The 18,529-nt window shown below is 40.3% G+C and overlaps 1 protein-coding gene across 2 annotated transcripts in view; it reads right to left on the bottom strand.

Annotated features, from left to right (window-relative positions):
• Positions 1-250, bottom strand: part of Edaradd (EDAR associated death domain) — a 53,760-nt gene extending 53,510 nt beyond the window's left edge. The window contains exon 1 of one of the 2 annotated variants that reach the window (XM_015504344.2): positions 62-250. In XM_015504344.2, the coding sequence (XP_015359830.1) occupies positions 62-122 (61 nt within the window). In that variant the 5' untranslated portion in view covers positions 123-250. Of the gene's footprint in view, positions 1-57 lie in introns of both variants that reach the window. The other variant, XM_015504346.2, reaches the window with a different exon arrangement.
• Between the last annotated feature and the right edge of the window lie 18,279 nt (positions 251-18,529).

The following is an 18,529-nucleotide window of genomic DNA, read 5'->3' as shown; positions in this document are numbered from 1 at the left end:
ATAAGTGACTGTGTAAAACCCTAGCTCTGAAAACTGCAGAACAGCAGGTGAACATACCTACCCTTGTGACCAGGAGGTTGCTTTGTGCCTCTCCCCATTTGTTTCGTCGTCCTGAGGCCCATGGCTCCTTATTCTCCAGAGTACGCCATAGAAGAGCTTCAGAGAAGAGGATTGCTGGCTTGTGTGTCCACCCAGTAAATGAAACCTTTCTGGGAAATTTGCTGGTGGGATGATAAACTTCCTCTTGCTCTGCCTTCTGACAGGAAGGGAAATTTTTTTAAAGGGCATTTTCTCTTGGAATCCATTTTGAGGTTTGGTTTGTGGTTCTTTCTGTACTTCACCTGAAGTCGGAATTATTTTTGTGGTTTGATAATCAGGAACCACATATCAAGTTAGGCTGTCTTGTTGGCCCGACTTCAAGTGTGACTCTAATGCTGTCTTGCTTTTCAAAACTCTGCACTAGAAATTATCTTTTTATCACACCATTTTTAATCACAGCAAATAAAAGATGGTACTAGAAATGCATCTACATGCTAATGTTTTAGAGGAAGGTTAATTGGGTACGTCACTTATCATTCCCTTGTGCTGCCTTCCTTTTTTTTTTTTTTGATAGTGGGCATTGCACCCAGGGGTGCTTAACTACTCAACCACATCCCCAGCCCTTTTTATTTATTTATTTTTTTTTTAAATTTTGAGACAGGGTCTTACTGAGTTGCTGAGGCGGCATTGAACTCACGATCCTCCTGCCTCAGCCTTGGAGCTGCTGGAATTACAGGTGTGTGCCACTGTTTGTGCTTCTTAGCCCCAGGTTTTCCCATGTGCTTTGTAAACAATGAAGTGCAATGCAAATGAGAACTATTATTTTTTGCAGTTTACCCAAAAAGTAACTTAAAAATAACTGTCCTTCGATAAACTTCCCAAAGGGTTCCCTTATAATCCATTTGCTATCACATTATGGCCTTTGGGCTTCTACTTCTGTCACTGCCCAAAAAGTTTTTTTAAACATTCTTTTGAAAATGGACATTTTTGACATTTCCAAATAGCATCCCTAAACTCACAAATCTTGGAGTCCTGTGTTAAATTTCATATTTCCATTGCTTCCTTGATATTTGAGGAACTTCCAATTTTTCTTTTCTAGCAAATGGGACAATCAGACCTGGTAGTCCTGGTGTCATACTGCCAGATTTGACCCAGACCTGTCACTTCACGTCTGTGTTAGCTTTAGTAAGAAATCCAAACTCTGAGTCTGAAGAATCTGCAAGATTGTGAAAATCGGCTGAAATAATGTATCTTTTAAAAGACCTAAACCAGTGCCTGTCATATAGTAGGTACAGACAAACCAGTTTCTTTATTTCCTTGGAGTTCAGTCTACTGGGAGAAACTCTTATTACCTTTGTTACAAGAAATGTTACAGTATTTACTACTGTGCTCACACAGAGCATGAACCAGGGCATTGACTGGTGACATTGTTACTACAATGTTTTTAACCCCACCCCATCCCGACAACAAACCCCAAGCCCTGGGGAAACCAAAACGGGAAGTCCCTTGTCTTAGGCTTGTGATCCAGAGGGATTTGCAAATATTGCTTGGTGATATAATTGAGAAAGAAACATTCAAACCAGAAGGGGATGTGTGGTGGGAAGGCCTGGGAGAACTGTGGAGGCCCTGTGGCTGGATGGTGACCATCTCAGATCCGCCCTGAGCAGCGGCATCTCAGGCAAGTTCTGAGACCGTTATTCATGGCTATATGGCTGCAGCCTGAGGGGTTGGAAACCCATCTTGTGTTTTTTCATAAATACTGACAACTATCAGAAAAGTTATCTTTCAACTAAGAGAAAGGCGACTTAAAATATGTTCTATTTAATTCACTATAGAATATGTTGCTTTATTCATTTCACTCCATTTTGGATAATTGTTAAATTCTGTTGTCTAAAATAAAAACTCCCATTATACAATCACGTATCTCCTTACTTCAAAGGATTTTGTACATTGTGTGTAGATGAGTCCAGCATACAGAGCCTGGCTGTCCCACAGGGTCTGGTTCAAAAGAAAGTGGCTAGAATTGCAAATGGTAGTCTTTGAGTTCAAGAACATAGATGATTCCCTAAGCCATAGGACAGGCAGCCATGACAGTTGGATTTGCTTGAAATACCCTCATGTGAATTGGTACAATGGAGGATCCCCCAAGGATAGTTACCAAGTTCACATGCCTCCTCAGTTTTGGAACAGATGTTTGTGAAATCTTGTCCAGGGTGCCATCTTATTATTTCTCATAGCAGTGGCCAGGTTTTCTTCTGGAGAATCAGGGTTCCACACAGCCTAGGAGAGTAGGTGGTAGGCCACATCCCCCAACCCCTGACTCTGGGAGGTGACATATTACTCAGTCATGGCCTTTCAGAGTGTTGCCACAGTGAATGATGAGCCAGGGAGATGGAAGGGACCTTTGCAGGGACATGGAGGGTGGGTTTTTAAATAACTAGCACAAGAGCACACCATCGGTGGTGGGAGAGAGGAAGAGTAAAAGGGGAGAGCCTTGGCTGTAGAAACCTTGGCTGTAGAAGCCTTGAACGCCAGGCAAGAGCATTGGAAACTAGTTTTTAGACAACAGGAAGTAGGTTTTGAAAACTGGCAGGAGAAAATTGGTGTTTTGGGAAGATTAGTCTGGCAGCTGTGTGTAGGAAGGAACAGAGAATGCAGGACAGTAGACTTTACTATACACTGTGCTTTGTTAGAGTGAATTGACGTTTTTGTCCAAATGTGCAGGAAACTCACATTGGAAAATGTAAATGTTTTTGTTACCTTTTAAAGTTCATGGTTACACTCCAGTCCACTGCCTTGTTGATTTGCATGAAGGCATTAAGTGATCTGGAGAGGTGTATTCCAAAATGTTAACAGAAGAACTGAATCTTAAATAAGTAAAATATTGCCTGTTTCACTGCTTTGACTTCAAAGGCACAATATTCCATGCATGCATTTAAGCATGAATAATTAGTAAAGGCCCTGTCCTTGCTTATGCATTCCCCACACATATGTGAGATTAAATCTCTCTTGCCTACTCGCTTGCCCACCTTGAATTGCTTATCTAACAGAGGTATGAACTATTTGATTTCCCACAAAGAGAATGACTGAGTGAAGGTGATTCCCAGTACAGTCTTGCTGAACACTCTTAGAATGCCCTGGGGTGGACAGGGGAGAGGAGGGCAGGGATGGGGAGAAAATGGGCAGTGGTTCAGTGGTGGTAAGGGGGACACCTCTATGCAATCTGTCCTTCTGCTGCCCAGGAGCCTCAACACCACCTGGCAGGTAATCCTGTCCTTGAATGACTTCCACGTGCTTCTTAGTGAATGACTCTGGACTTAGTACTGTAGTGTTTGGTCCAGATTTTGAGAGAAAAACATGTTCAAAGAAGTAAACTTTATGTATTAAAGCCCAAGGGGCTGGGTATGCAGCTCAGTGGCAGAACATTTGTCTAATGTGCGAGGTCTTGAGTTGGATCCCCAGCACCACCACAAAACAACAACAAAACCACTAAAAACCAATCAACCCAAGTCAGCTAGGGGAATTTTTATTTTGCATTTGCTTTTGTTATACGGTTAGAGGAAAGGACAACCAGAAAGAAAATCCAGTGTTGTCAGTGACTGTGGTCTTGCAGGAGGGCTTCGTTTCCTGTGCTTTGTACCCACAGGATGCAGAACACAGACTCAGGTGGGTGACTCAGGAGTGATATCATCAAGTCATTAGACAATAGAACTTTTAGATATTAAAACAATATACTGATGAACCTAGCCTAATTCCATTTTAAGATTGGGAACCATCTCGTCACAAAGTCATGAAAAGTTAATTTCTGTTTTACTATAAAATACTGAGATTTCTAAACTTGTTTGGAATTCCTGCTTGTGCTCTGAACTCACCCGCGCCTGGCTTTCCTCAACCAGATAATAACCCTCTCTAAAACCTTAGTGGTGCCTCATAAATCCTGGCTCCTCCTGACTAGATAACAACCCTCTCTGAAACCTCAGTGGTACCTCATAAATTCTGATGTTGGGATCTGAATTTATTCCCTATCTTGAAATATCATCCCGTGTAGATCATTAATCTGCTATCTGCTCTTGTATTACATTTGTCAGAACACTGTTAGCTGTAAGTTCCCAAGACACCCCCCTTTGTAACTTTTTGTGCTATATAAACCTTTTCTTCCCTGAGAGCTGGGCTGATCTCTAGCCCACTTTTGGAAGAGACAGTCGCTGATCAGCTTTCTTTGTATACACAATATAAGCTTGCTTTAATTTTATTTAAAATTGGAGTTGGTGGTCTTTTCTTTGCGTCATGGTTCCACAATACCTGAGAGGAAAAATATACTGAAGGGAATTAATGACAGAAAAAAAAATCACAGAAGATTAATGACTTGAAGACATGGCAATTCAAGGTATTGAAAATGAAACTCAGAAGAGCTAGTTTTAGAAAATGAAAGGACTGTGAGACAATCCTATTATTCCTGTAATTTGAGTCCTAGAAAAGGAAAGCATGGGTTTGAAGAAATGACAGGCAAAAGTTTTCCCCAAGTTTGACGAAAATTTAAGCCCACAGATCAAGAAAGCTCAATGAACCCCAAGCATAAGAAACACAGGGAAAATAGAGCAACCAACCAAACCACCAAGGCACAACATAATCATATTGCTCAAAGCCGCGGTTGAAGATAATAATTGAGAGCAGCGAGAGAGAGGCATCTTACAGAGGGTCAGAAGCAAGGTGATCTGTTTGCCAAGAGTAATCACCTGAAGGTTTTTCCTTTGTTCCTTTCATTTTCTAGCCATTTCCAAATGGAAATGAAAGTAATAATTGACTTTTATCCATTTTACAGAAAAAGCAATGGGCAGCATATTTGGAGTGAGTTGAGCTTACACTTTTAGAATTTCAATCCTTTGTGTAGCCCCACTTTGATTCTTCTTAAAATGCAAATGATCTTATGCTAATATTCATAATTTGGATCTAATCTGGTTTTCCTTAGGAATCAGGGGAGCATAATGAGGGAAGAGGAGGAAGTGGAAGTGCCAGAGAGGGAAGGTAGGGGGCGCCAGAGGCAAGCAGCAGAGAGGAGGGACTCGCCCTCCTGGCCGTGCAGTTGCCAAGGTCTATAGAGTAGGGGGGTTTTTTGTTTTGTTTTTTTGTGGGGCAGGGGATTCACAAGTTCATTAGCAAGTTACTCTGGTGCTTTCAGCGGAGAGTTAAGTTTCGGTTGAAACGGAAGGAAAGTTTAAGTTGCACGTTGTTGAATATAATTTCTCATAGGTTAGCAGATATTAATTGGCCTTCGCTTTGTGACCTTTAAGAACTTACATTTTAGAAATGCCTGATAGCAGTGTTTCAGTAGAAGCTCTATCAGTCACAGGATGACTTATTTATTTGTAGAGGAAAGAGATTGTGATTTTAGTTGTTTAAACAGGCATCTTCCAGTTGCTGAGTTGTTCTCAGAAAATCTCCATTTCAATCAGTGCAAAGACTTGCAGTGGGAAGAAGCCCCATCTCTTCCCCAGCCAGTTGTTTTGTTTGTTTGTTTGTTTGTTTTTTCGTGTTTTGAGCTGCTGAGGTTCTAACCCAGGGCTCAGGTGTGTCAGACAAGTGCTCTACCACTGACCTACCCCCAGCCCTATTGTCCCATTTTTGATAGAGTTTGGAATTGAGGATTATGGATCTGGATTATGAATATAAGAAGAAAATAATTCTAAAGAAGAATAATTTCAAAGACATAAAGATGATCATTTGGCTGAAGAATAATTAAGAAATAGATAAGGAAAAAGTGGTAGGTCTCTAATTGTCTGGTGTTGTGGTACTCATCAAAGTATGGCAAAGTACCTCAAGATAGCAGTAAAATAGCCACTTTTCTCTCAAATACTTAAAACTTTACAATGGTGAGCATGTAGGGAGCTTAGAAGTCATGACTGTCCTAATGAAGCCAGATTTAAAATTAGGTAGTCAGTGTAGTTAGGTAAATCAGGTCTAATATCGAGTGAAATCTAAAATGGAGGCCATGTTGAGAATGAATTTCCGGAAAAGCTGAGCAACTCTCGGAATGATAATGAAGCCCAGGAAACAGCCCCAACAGACTTGAAGACAGCCCATCCCAAAGAAATGTTAATGAACAGCAAACTTGACTCAGAAATGCCCAGATTACTTCTTTGGCCCACCTGTGTCCCAACCCTTCCCACCTACATTCCATCACCAAAAAATATAAAAAGGGGAACACATTCGCCCTTCAATGGATTCCACCTCTTGGGTCCCCTTCTTCCTCCAGGAGAAGTCTTTTCTGCTGTCCTTTAATAAACTTCTAATTTTCCACTCTGACCTTGCCTCGGCGTGCTTCTCTGGTGTTATTCTTCAACATTGGGGAAGCAAGGACTTGTCACCGGTCAACAGCGGTAACACTAACAAGTACAATTTCAACAAATTGATAAAGCAACAATTCTTCTTAGATTTATCCTGTGAGTCAAGTCACAGGGCCAGCTTCTGCCCCCAAAGTGAAACACAGACAGGTGAATACACAGAACCACCAACATGGGAGCACGAACCTCCTGGGAACCATCTTGGGGTCAAGAACACCTGACCTGTAGTTAAGCTGCTCAGTTGCCAGAGGCTCAGGGAGACATAAAAATCCCCTACACTCTGTGAGTCTGACCTCCAGGAGCTTGATCAGGTTCACACAATGAATATTGGAGAAAAGTCTCCTTGTGCTTCTGCGGGAGGGAAGCGGGAGGAGCCACTGTGAAATACACCAGAGTGCTCTGCTCTTAGCAAGGTCAGCCTTGCTGTTGAATCTGTGGTAGAATCTGTTCTACTACAGCCTAAACTTGCGGTTTTATTAGTGCCTGACTGGGAAGAAGTCGAATACCCAGCTCTGACCTTCCACATGGGGAAGGGAAATACTCAACTCCAACCCTGGCCATCCTGACTCACCCGAGGTAGGAAAAACTGAGAACATATGTGCAGTTCACAGTTGAGAGGCTCAGGCTCACAGAAAGACTGAGACCTGACCCAGTACAGTAAGGCTCCCCTGCCCCACACCTTAACACCACATTAGTGACAGCCCGTTGATCTCATTTCCTGTTCCCAGTGTGTCTTGTCCAGCTATTTAAGAAGTGACAAGACATATGGAAAGGAAAACAAAACACAATGCACACACAGTTTGAAGAGACAGAACCAACATCTGAACCAGATTCAAATATGGGTGAGATGATGGAGTCATCAGATGGGAGATTAGCCAACTATGGTAACTACGCTATGGGCTCTCATGGATGGAGAGCACGCAACGGTGGATGGATAACGTAAGCAGAGAGATGGAAATTCTAAGAAAGAACCAAAGAAAGTGATAGAAACAAAAAATAATGTAACATCTTCCTTTGTGTAGTGGTGAGTAAAAACAACAGGAAAAATACTGTAGCAGAAATGGAGACTGAGGGCTGGGACTGGGGCTCAGTGGTAGAGCACTTGCCTAGTATGTGTGAGGCACTGGGTTCGATTCTCAGCACCACATACAAATAAATAAAGGTCATTAATAACTAAAAAGAAAATTAAAAGAAATGGAGACTGACTTTCATCAGCTCAACAGCTGGAGAGACATGGCTGAGGACAATCCCTGAGCTTGAGGCTGTCAGTAGAAATAACCAAAACAGAAACACAAGGGAAAAGGGACTTAGAAACCTGGCATGAGTTCCAAAAACTGTGGGAACAACTATAAAAAGTTTAGCATTTACAAATGGTGGAATGTGATGGACATCATTGTGGAGAGCCATTCTCACACGTGACTGGGTGACTCCCGGTTTGGGTCTGAGGCGCTCTGACTAATCTGTGTCGGAGCTTTCCCGGCCCTCTCTTGATAAGAGAACCCGTCCGTGTGGGGGTGTGACTGACCACTGACCCCGGGGGCCAATCACTGACCCTGAGCTTGGAGTGCGGCCCCCCTCAACCTTCATTGGATGGAATTCTCCCCTGAATTTCTTGTTCCCCAATAAAAGGCTACTCCCTGGCGTGCTCGCTCTCTCTCTCTCCTGCTAGCCCTGAGTAATCCTTGCTGCCCTACAGGTGGTTCGAGGTGGGAGCCAGAGAGGGGAGCCATCTGGGACCTGGTCATAGAAAAAGGTAACTGAGTCTGTGTGTTTTATTTCGATCTCGATAGTTAACTTTTATGCCAAGAACCTCATTAATGAAACCAGTGCGCTGGCCACATGGTGGACATCATTATCCAAAATATATGTATGAAGACACGAATTGGTGTGAATATTCTTTGTATACAACCAGAAATATGAAAAATTGTGCTCTATATGTGTAATAAGAATTGTAATGCATTCTGCTGCCATACAAAATCTTTAAAAAATAGGAGAAGAAAAAAGGAAGACAGAAGTGAAAGAAAGAAAGAAAGGAATAGAAGGAATATTTGAAGGAATCATGACTGAGAGTTTCTCCAAATTAATGCCAAATACCAAACCACAGATCCAGGAAGCTCAAAGATCACCAAGCAGAGCAGATGACAAAAAGTGACACCTGAGCATATCATACTCAAACTGCAGGGATAGAAAGACAAAGAAAAAAATCTTGAAAGAAGACAGGAAAAACACATTGCCGACAGAGGGGAAAGGTAAGAATTATATCCAGCTTCTCTTTAGAAGCCATGTAAACAATAAAAGAGTGCAGTGAAATTTTTTGAAATGTGGGGCGGGAACCCTACTTACCTAGAATTTTATACCCTGCAAAATCTTCCTTCTAAAGAGAAGGAATAGGAGGGGAAAATAGGATCATGTGTTAATATAAGTAACAGCACTACCCATGTAGTGGTATGGGCTTTTAGAAAGTGGACTTGTATCAGCTATAAATGTATATTGCAAGTTCTAAAACAATCACTAAAAAATGTTTTGAAAAGTTTAAAAAGTTGATTTCTAGGAAAGGAGAGCAGATGAAATCATATAATATTTGAGTCACAAAAAGCATAAAAACAGTGGAAGACAAAAATAGGAACAAAGAGTACAAGGTGCTGACCTGAAAACAGTAACAAATATGATAGATAGAAATCCAGTTTATCAATAATCACTTTAAACTTTATTGGTCTAAATATACCAAGAAAAGATAGAGATTACTCTATGAAGCTCTTACAAAAATAATTTTAAATAAAAACTATCCCTGTTTTTAAAAAAGACAGATATTGAGTAGATCACAAGACAAAATTCACATACATATCATCTACAATAAACCCACAAGAAATATAAAGACATACGCATTAAGTGCAAAAGGATGGAGGGATACATACCATGCTAGCACTAATTGAAAGAAAGTGAGAATAGCTATACTGACTTCTGAAAGAGGAGGCTTCTCAGCAAGGTGAGTGAGCCATAGAAAAAATGAATAAAACCAAAAGCTGGTTCATTGAAGAGATCAATAAAATAAGCTAAAGGTGGGCATTGCACAATGAAAAAGTGATTAGCTCCCCAAGAAAGCACAGTCCCACAAAAGAGCATCAAGATGGGAGGCAAAACTGACAGAATCAGCCAGGTATGATGTGGCACACGCCTGTAATCCCAGTGGCTCTGGGGGCTGAAGCAGGAGGATCACAAGTTCAAAGCCAGCCTCAGCAACAAAGAGGTGCTAAGCAACTCAGTGAGACCCTGTCTCTAAATAAAATACAAAATAGGGCAGGGGATGTGGCTCAGTGGTCGAGTACCCCTGCGTTCAATCCCCAGTACTGATAGATAGATAGATAGATAGATAGATAGATAGATAGATAGATAGATAGATAGATATAGATCTATCTGACAGAATCGGGAAGAAACATAGATCAATTCCTTACTATAATTGGAGACTTCAATGCACCTCTCAGAAGTGGCCCAGCAGGCATAATATGAGTTATGAGTTGAATTCAATAGCATCACCTGGTATTGCCAGAATGTCCACTCAAAAAAAAAAGCATTCTCTATGAAGAAAGAGGGAAGCGACTTCCAAGCAGGTTTTCTATACCAAGAAGAAGGCTAAGTGTGTGTCATTACTCTGAAAATCAGTAAATCAAGAAAATTTACAGAAGTCCAGAAGCACTATATTGTGAAAACTAAAAGATAAAATAAAATAAAATGTCACCAATGAGCCTGATGTAATTGACATCTACTGATGTCTAGCAACAGCAGCATATACATTCTTCTCAAGATCACATGGTACATTCACCAAAATAGACAACGTTCTAGGTCGTAAAACACCCCACAGCACATGTAAAAAGAATATAAATCATTGAGTGTCTGCTGTCAGACCACAGTGGAAATAAACTTGAAGCCAATAAGAAAAACATATCTGGAAAATCCCTAAATGCTTGGAGGTTAAGCAACACATGAGTCAAGAAAAAATATCAGGAGAAATTTAAAACATATTTTGAACTAAATGAAGATACAATTTATCAAAACTTGTAGGATGCAGAAAAAGCAATAGAGAGAAATTTATAGTATACAAATATGTAATATACATATATAGAATATATATTATATATAAAAGATGCATATATTAGAAAAAGAGAAAAATTTAAAGTCAATCATTCAATGTCTAACTTAGGAAACTAGGGAAAAGAGAAAATTAAATTCCAAGAAAGCAAAAGAAAAGAAATAATAAAAATTAAAGCCAACATCAATGAAACTGGAAATAGGAAATCCATAGAAAAAAAATGAATAAAACCAAAAGCTGGTTCATTGAAGAGATCAATAAAATCAGTAAGTATCTAGCCAGGCTAACCAAGAAATATAAAGAAGACACGAATCACTAATGTCAGAAATGAAAAAGGGGACATCACTGCCAATTCCCTGGACAGTAAAAGGATAAAAGAGGAATATTATCTACATCAACAAACTTGGTAATCTAGATTAAATTTAATTTCTTTAAAGACATAGAAAAAATAGACAATTTGATTAAGACTGTATCTACCAAAGAAATTAAATCAATAATTAATAACCTTCCAAAACAGATAGCAGCAGGCCCAGATTTTTTTTCTACCAAATATTTAAGGAAGGAAATCATACCATATCTCTACAATCTTAGAGAAGATAGAAGTAGAAGGAATTCTTCCTAACTCAGTCTATGAGGTCAGCATTAGCCTATTATCAAAACCAAAGGTATCTCAAGAAAACTACAGACCAGTTTCTGTCACAAGCACAGATTCAAAAATAATAAAATACTAGCAAATCAAATTTGATGATGTGTAAAAAGAATTACACACCACAACCAAATGGGAGTTAATTAAGGTATACTAGGCTGATTCAATTTTCAAAAATCAGTTAATGTATTTGATCACACTAACAGGTTAAAGAAGAAAAAATCACTAATAATATCAATAGTTGCAGAAAAAGCATTCACAAAATCCAACATCCATTCATCATAAAAACTCCCAGCAAAGTAGGAATAAATGAGAACTTTCCTCAACTTGATAAAGAGCATGTACAAAATCTTTTGACTAATATCATGATTAACAGTGAGAAATCCGAAGCTTTCCTGATAAGATCAGGAGGAGGTCAAGGGTATCCTCTCTCACCTGTCCTTTTCAACTTCATACTGGAAGTTCTAGCCAAGCAATAAGACAAACGGAAATAAAAGCATTTTTATTGAGAAGAAATAAATAAAACTGTCTTTGCAGATATGTGATTTCTATGTAGAAAATCTGAAAGACTAAATAACAACAAAAAACAAACAAACATGGAATAAAATGATACTGGCAAGGTTGCAGGATATAATGTTAATGTGTGAAACCATGCACTGGCAATGAACCAGTGGAGTTTGAAATTAAAAGCACAGTGCCATTTACCCAGGCATCCCAAAATGAAATACTTAGGTGCATTCTAACAAAATATGTGCAAGGACTATAAAAAAGAGGAAAGGATCAAATAACTAAATAAGTAGAGAAGTGTTCTGTGTTTATGGACAGGAAGACTCAATATTGTCAAGATTACATTTATTCCAAGTTGATTTGTAGATTCAATGCAACCTCAATCAGACTTTCAGCCATTTATTTTGTGGATATTGGCAGGCTGATATTGAATTCATCTTTATGGTCTTTAAAAGTTCGTATAATATGTTTTTTTTCCTGAGTAATAAAGAAACACATATGGTTATTGAAGATGGAAAACATTACTTTCCCCCTCAGCTCACATTCTCTGATGCCTTAGTGCCTTGGACTAGTAGAAACTAAAAATTATTTACTACCCCTCTAAAACTGCTACAGCCCCCACCTTTCAGTCTCTCCTAAAGAAGAGTACTTAAGTCTCAACCACCTCTCCCTTTCTTTGAGTTTCATATTCTGTGTGGCTCTCATGCTGTGTGTCTAATTAATAAATCTAACATCTTTTTCTCCCATTAATCTGTCTATTCTCAGTTAATATCAGCAAACCTTCCGAGAGCAAAGGAGAAATTTCTTCCACCCCGATTCTTGCTTTTTCATCATAGTACAAATGTCAACACAGTTAAGAAGACAAATAATAAATAATGTCTTGGTATATTATGAGAAAGGTTTTGACCTCACAGGCCTGGGCCCCACCCCAGGGGTCCAGAGAGCACACTTTGAGAGTCGCTGTCGTGGGTTTCAGGATGGGGCCAAAATGCTTAGTAAACAGGGGTGCTCCAGGCTGGGACATAGAGGGTTGTCCTGCTCTTGGGTCAGCACATCCTCTCTGAGGAGCCTTTGGTTGCCATAGAGAACCTGTACTATTTCCAGAATTACTCAAGTACCCACCATGCCCATCTTCATCCAGAGTTCACATGCCAGAGCTCTTGAGTTGAAAAGAGTAGGCGAGAGGTAGTGCAGCTGAGCCCTGAAGCCCTTAACCGCTTAGTCTCTCCTCCCTCCTCCTGTCTTTGCTGGTCTGTCAAGTGATCTCAAATTGTGGAGAATCTGGAAGCAGGGCTCAGGAGTCCAGTGATGCTCTGTGGGCATGGATAGTTCTGTTTTGTTTCTGTTTTTTGGCACTAGGAATTAAACCCAGGAGCACTTAACCACTGAGCCACATCCCCAGCCCTTTTTACATTTTATTTAGAGAAATGGTCTCCATAAGTTACTTAGGGCCTCGCTAAGTTGCTGAGGCTGGTTTTGAACTTGTGATCCTCCTGCCTCAGCCTCCTGAGCCACTGGGATTACAGGTGTGCACCACTGCACCTGGCATGGATGAGTTTTTAATCAGCATAAAAGAAACCCTACTGTATGTAAGAGTCAGCATAGCACAGGTCAGGGGAGCCTTAGAACTCTGCTGTGGGTTTTCTGTGATGAAGGCAGAAGCCACATGAAGGCCAGAGGCTGAGTGAATGGGAGGTGTAGAGCAGGCGCAGGGAACGTGCTGGACGCCTCAGGGACTGGAGAGCACTTACGTCTAATACATGCATGCCGACATGTGTGAGGCTAGCCATGGTGTGAGCACGTCTTAATCTAGAATAAGAGAGTGGTAGAGAGGAGAAGAAGTGACAGAATGAGTGACAGTGCTTTGAAAAATATACACGTTGATAACATTAATAGCAGTGATGGTACCCAGCAGGGTCTTGCTGCCCATGCTCATGGAAGCCAATACTATGGCACTGGGCTTTACAAAAAGCAGGAGCTTGATCACACAGCAAAGCTGGGGGAAAGTGCAGATCAGGTTCAAATCCACCTCCCAGGTCAATAAGCAGCCGGGGAGAAGGGCGGTTTGTGGTTGTCCTGCACAGGCACAGAGTGTCCTCGTGCCCCTCGTGGTGCAGGTTTCTTTTTGAGAAGTTGCGTTCTGCTTGGGAAACTTTGAGCTTGTGACAATAGAGGTCACTGCCAGGACAAGCTCCTCCCAGGCATGTCCACTCAAGGAAAGTCAGTTTCAAACTGTCCTTGAGTGGGTTCTGTAAGCTTTTCCTGGAAAGCAACTTAAGTGCTTTATTATGTAAGAAATTTATATCCAAGTGTGCCCAGGCCTTAACCCACTTCAGTAACAGCTACCAGCAGTCATCATGGGCTGTTTCACCAAATTCAGATACACTAAATGTATGTCATCTTGTATTATTTTTCACTTAGTCCTTATAACAACTCCGGAAAGTGTCGCTTTAATTTTACAGAAGGGGAAACCGAAGCTCAGAGAGGTTGATTCATTTGTCAAAGGTCATACAGCCCCAAAGTGAGTATGCTGGGATTGGAGCCCAAGTGTTTCTGAACTTCTATATTCTAGTCTTTTCCCTCATTCTGATATTTTTCTCTTAAAACCCCTGAGTTAATCCTGGTCCTTTAATACGTGTGAGTCATTTGTGCCCAATCCAGGATTCATTTCCTGGATAGGTGCTGAGATACCTACTTGGCATCTGAGGTCAGTACTTTATGAATAAATTGGGCGGTGTTTAGGCTTTGAAGTACCTAGGTGACTGAAGGCGAGTCTAAAACAGGATTACAAAGGCAGAACTTAATGTCTTAGAATCTCTAAACCTCGAAACCCACAGAGCACAAAAGAGAAAACGTCCCCAGCTGCAGGAGAGCTTCATGAGCCCGTGGTTGTGCTGGGCAACGCAAGAGTGACCACTGGGCGCCTGCTTCAGGTAAAAGGCAGAAAAGCCAAGGGGTGAAGAGGCGCCTCTTCCTTTATTAAGCCTGAAATACCGCCACAGATTAAGTCACTTCATATTTTAACACCCACCGTATCCAACATCCCAATCTAATGTCTCTTTGGGTCAGCGAATGTCCCCATGCCCACAGATGGCTCAGTCATCCACAAGCTCAGAACTAGAATGGTTCTTACTGCCACTGGCACAGCCGTGCAGATTGAGATGGGATAAGGGAGGCCAGGAGGGGAAGAGCTTGCCCAGGGACACAGTGCGGCTCTGCAGAGCTGAATACCAGGTCTCGGGGGGCCGGAGATAACCCAGGTTATGACCGGACTGCCTCCTTTCCAGGCTTTTTTTTTTGGACTGGAGATTGAACCTAGGAGTGCTTTTACCACTGAGCTACATCCCCAGCACTATAGTTGTTGTTATTATTATTATTATTATTATTATTATTAAGAAGGAGTCTCACAAAGTTGCTGAGGCTGGCCTCAAACTTACCATCCTCCTCCCTCAGCCTCCTGAGTTGATGGGCTTACAGGTGTGGCCACCATGGTGGGTAGTAAGGCCCACTTTAACATTTAGTAACCAAGATACAAAGGCCAGAATATCGTAGGGGTGCTGTGAAGAGCATTGTGACAAAGCATCACAAATTCACTCCTCTTACTGCCATCACTACGACCCCTTCCTTGGTGCCCTTCTTCCATAGGACCTGCCCACCCTTTTATTAATATCTGATGAAAACCAAACATTTCCTGGACTGCCACAGGAGAAGCTTCTGGGACCTGTTTTGGACACTAGCCAAAACTTGGACTTCTGGGTGCAACGTTACTCATTTGCCTGCATCGATCAGCTAGACTTCAGAGAGGAAGTGGCTGTGTCTCTAAAATAGGAGGCTTTGTCCCTGGACAGGCAAGACCAGGAGACCTACATCTGCCACACAAGCCAGCCCGACTGTCAGGGCTGCACACTGATGCAGGGTGGGAATCCTCTCCCTTGGGACAGGGTGACTGTTCAGAGGGACGGTGTGTACAGAAGGATCATCACAGCCCTGGGGTGGTGCACACCTCACCAGGCAGGTGGCTGGCTGTCTCAGACATTTGCATAATGGGCTGATCAAACCTACCTCCAACCCTCTGCAGATGGTTGCAGGTGGTGGACTTCAGAGGCCATTGAGAGAAGTGAACCCCTAGACCTTTAAAACAGGGAGCAGAGCCTGTGTAGCATATGTAGAGAGACAAAGCCACACTGATGGATTATAGGGATGAAAAACAGGTCCCCAGGAAGTGGTGGTTTTTCTTTTTTTCCTTCTTTCCTCTCCCCCTTTCTTTCTTTTTTTCTTTTCCTTTGGTTAGAAAAAAGATGAATGTGGGATTCCGAGTTAGGATGTAATGAATGAGACCATGGGTGTTGTTGGAGACTTGGCAGTTGAGGTAGGCTGTTGGGAGGTGCCAAGTGACAACTCCAAAAAGAAGCTGGTATTTGGGTTTGGAATTAAGAAACCACCCGTGTAACCCAGCTGAATGATCACGCTTGTAGCTCTGCATGTGCATGTGTGGGAGTGTTTTCTCTGGGACTGACTTCTTATTAGTTCTTCATAGCTGAGGATCCCCAGTTGGATGCTTAGTGACATATTATCCAAGCCCAGCATTCTTGTATCTGTGACTTTTATTGAAGTTACATCCCCCAAAGCAGGGAGCACAGTGAGTAGAAAACAGGAGATTCCAATAAGTCTTCAGAGAAGGCTTTATCAGTGTATTAGTTTACTCGGGCTGCTGTAACAAAGTACCATGGACTGAGTAGCTGCAACAACGGAAGTGTACTGCATCACAGTTCCAGAGTCTAGAGGTCTAGAATCAAGGTGCTAGCTTGGATGGTTTCCTGTGGGATGTCTCTTCCAGTATTGTAGAGGTCTGCCTTCTTGCTAAGTCCTCACATGGCCTCTTCTGTGTGAATATTCTGAGGGGCGAGGGAGGAAGAGAGAGAGAGAGAGAGAGAGAGAGAGAGAGAGAGAGAATCCTCTGGCATCTCTTCTTCTTTAAGGACACTAGTCCCAGTGGATTAGAGGCCCATCCTTATGACTTCATTTAACTTTTTTTTTGAGGAAATCACTTATAGCATATTTATTTCATAAACTGATATAAGATTCAATGAAAGACTTCAGCATTTTTAAGGCACATTTTATCAAAATTCCATTAAGTCACAATGTTAGATACAGTATTAAAATCTTATATAGCTAAAGGTTTTTTAACAATGAATTATAGGCACCCTAAGCAAGTATGTAGTTCCAATTATTCATTTACTTAACTTCATTCATTCATAATATCATAGTTGATAAATACCACACATCAGACTGTCTGTTTTTGAAAAAAATTGTTTGGTGAATTACTAACAATGCAGCATGCAATTTTTATTTATTATTGGTTCATCATACCCATATCTTACCCACATAGTAAGATTGTTATAATATTCAATAAGTTGTAGCTAAAAACATGAAATACCACATACCATAATGTACAGATTATATAAATGCTCTTATTATTTCTTCATCCTTTTCACAAATATTTATCAGGAATTTACTATATGCTAATTAGAACTAAGATCATCCTAATTTTCCATATTTGAAAAAAATGCAAGACCTCATTTGAAAAGGGCAATATAGATTTCAGAAGTAACTACTGTTTATCTAGTGAATAATGTGTATAGAAATCTGCTAAGGTCTTGGGGTGTGCAAATATATTTGGGATGCATCAGAGAGTGCATATGAAAAAACCATACTATTTATCATGTTACATAAATGAAGTGAAATATCATACCAAAAGGTTAAAAAAATTAACTTTTGGGAAAAAAAAGCAAAAGTGTGCACTAGTATTTGAAATAAGGTAATAATAATTTTTACTATAATTAGTTGTTTCTGGGTCTCATTTCACTCTTTACTTTAATTATCTATCCATTTTGTTAAGTACCCCTATAGGTGTTATTGGAAAATATTGGCATTCAGTGAATAATGCCACCATTTTTCTCTTCTGCAATATTAAAGAACTATTTCAGATTTATTGCAATGAATAGTTTTGCTTCAAGGTAACAGTAGTTTTTCAATGTAGAAATTACTAAGATAAATTTGGGTGTTCTCAAAGTCTATAACAACCATATTTGATGAAATTTGTGTCATAGTGTATAAGAAAAGTTGCTTTCCTACCCCAAACCAGACATCATTGAAATAACCTTGTGTAGTATCAGCACATACAAGTTTAGATGAGGACTTTTGCATCTTTTCTCCTTTTACTTCCCAGCTACAACATGGCTTATTTTTTATAAGCAAATTTCTATACTTGTTAAACCTCTCACACATCTCAGAATTCACTAGGAGAGATCCATGAAAATCTAGAAACAAACATATGTGAGATAGTGTATAGATTAATATATGAAGATGTTCAAGAAAATATTGATCTGGTCAAGAGATGGTGCAGCAACTATATAGAAAGCTAAAAATTGAAATTGAAGGAAAGATAATACTCCCAAGAATTACTAAGAATCATGTAGTCTTTGGAAGCAGATATTTTAATAGGAAGTTCTTGAGACTGATGTCCACTGCATCTTTCTTATGAATATTTGCTCTGGTCTTGAGGGCCACCACATTTTAGTCAGTACACATTTGGCTTGATATAGCATATTCAGAAAGCCCACCATTTTCTTTATAAACCTAGGCATGGTTTACTATACATCCACTGAGTTTTTGCACAGACTTTTCCCTTCTTTTAATATACCTAGCCCATTAGTCTTGTCACATTCAAATTTATTCATTCTTCAAGAAGTAGTTTAATTGAATTCCCTATTGTCTTTAAAATAAATTCTCCACCTAAAATAATTTCTATATTCTAAAGCATTTTATTGTAGTATCTAGAATCTTTATAAGTACTAAGAAATGACATTCTATGTCTCATTTTTAACATTGTCTTTCTCATATTACTTT

The sequence above is a fragment of the Marmota marmota genome, unplaced genomic scaffold (assembly GCF_001458135.2).
Source record: "Marmota marmota marmota unplaced genomic scaffold, marMar, whole genome shotgun sequence".
Classification (NCBI taxonomy): domain Eukaryota; kingdom Metazoa; phylum Chordata; class Mammalia; order Rodentia; family Sciuridae; genus Marmota; species Marmota marmota.
Note: the sequence above shows the minus strand (reverse complement) of the source record. Positions and strands in the feature narration are given on the sequence as shown.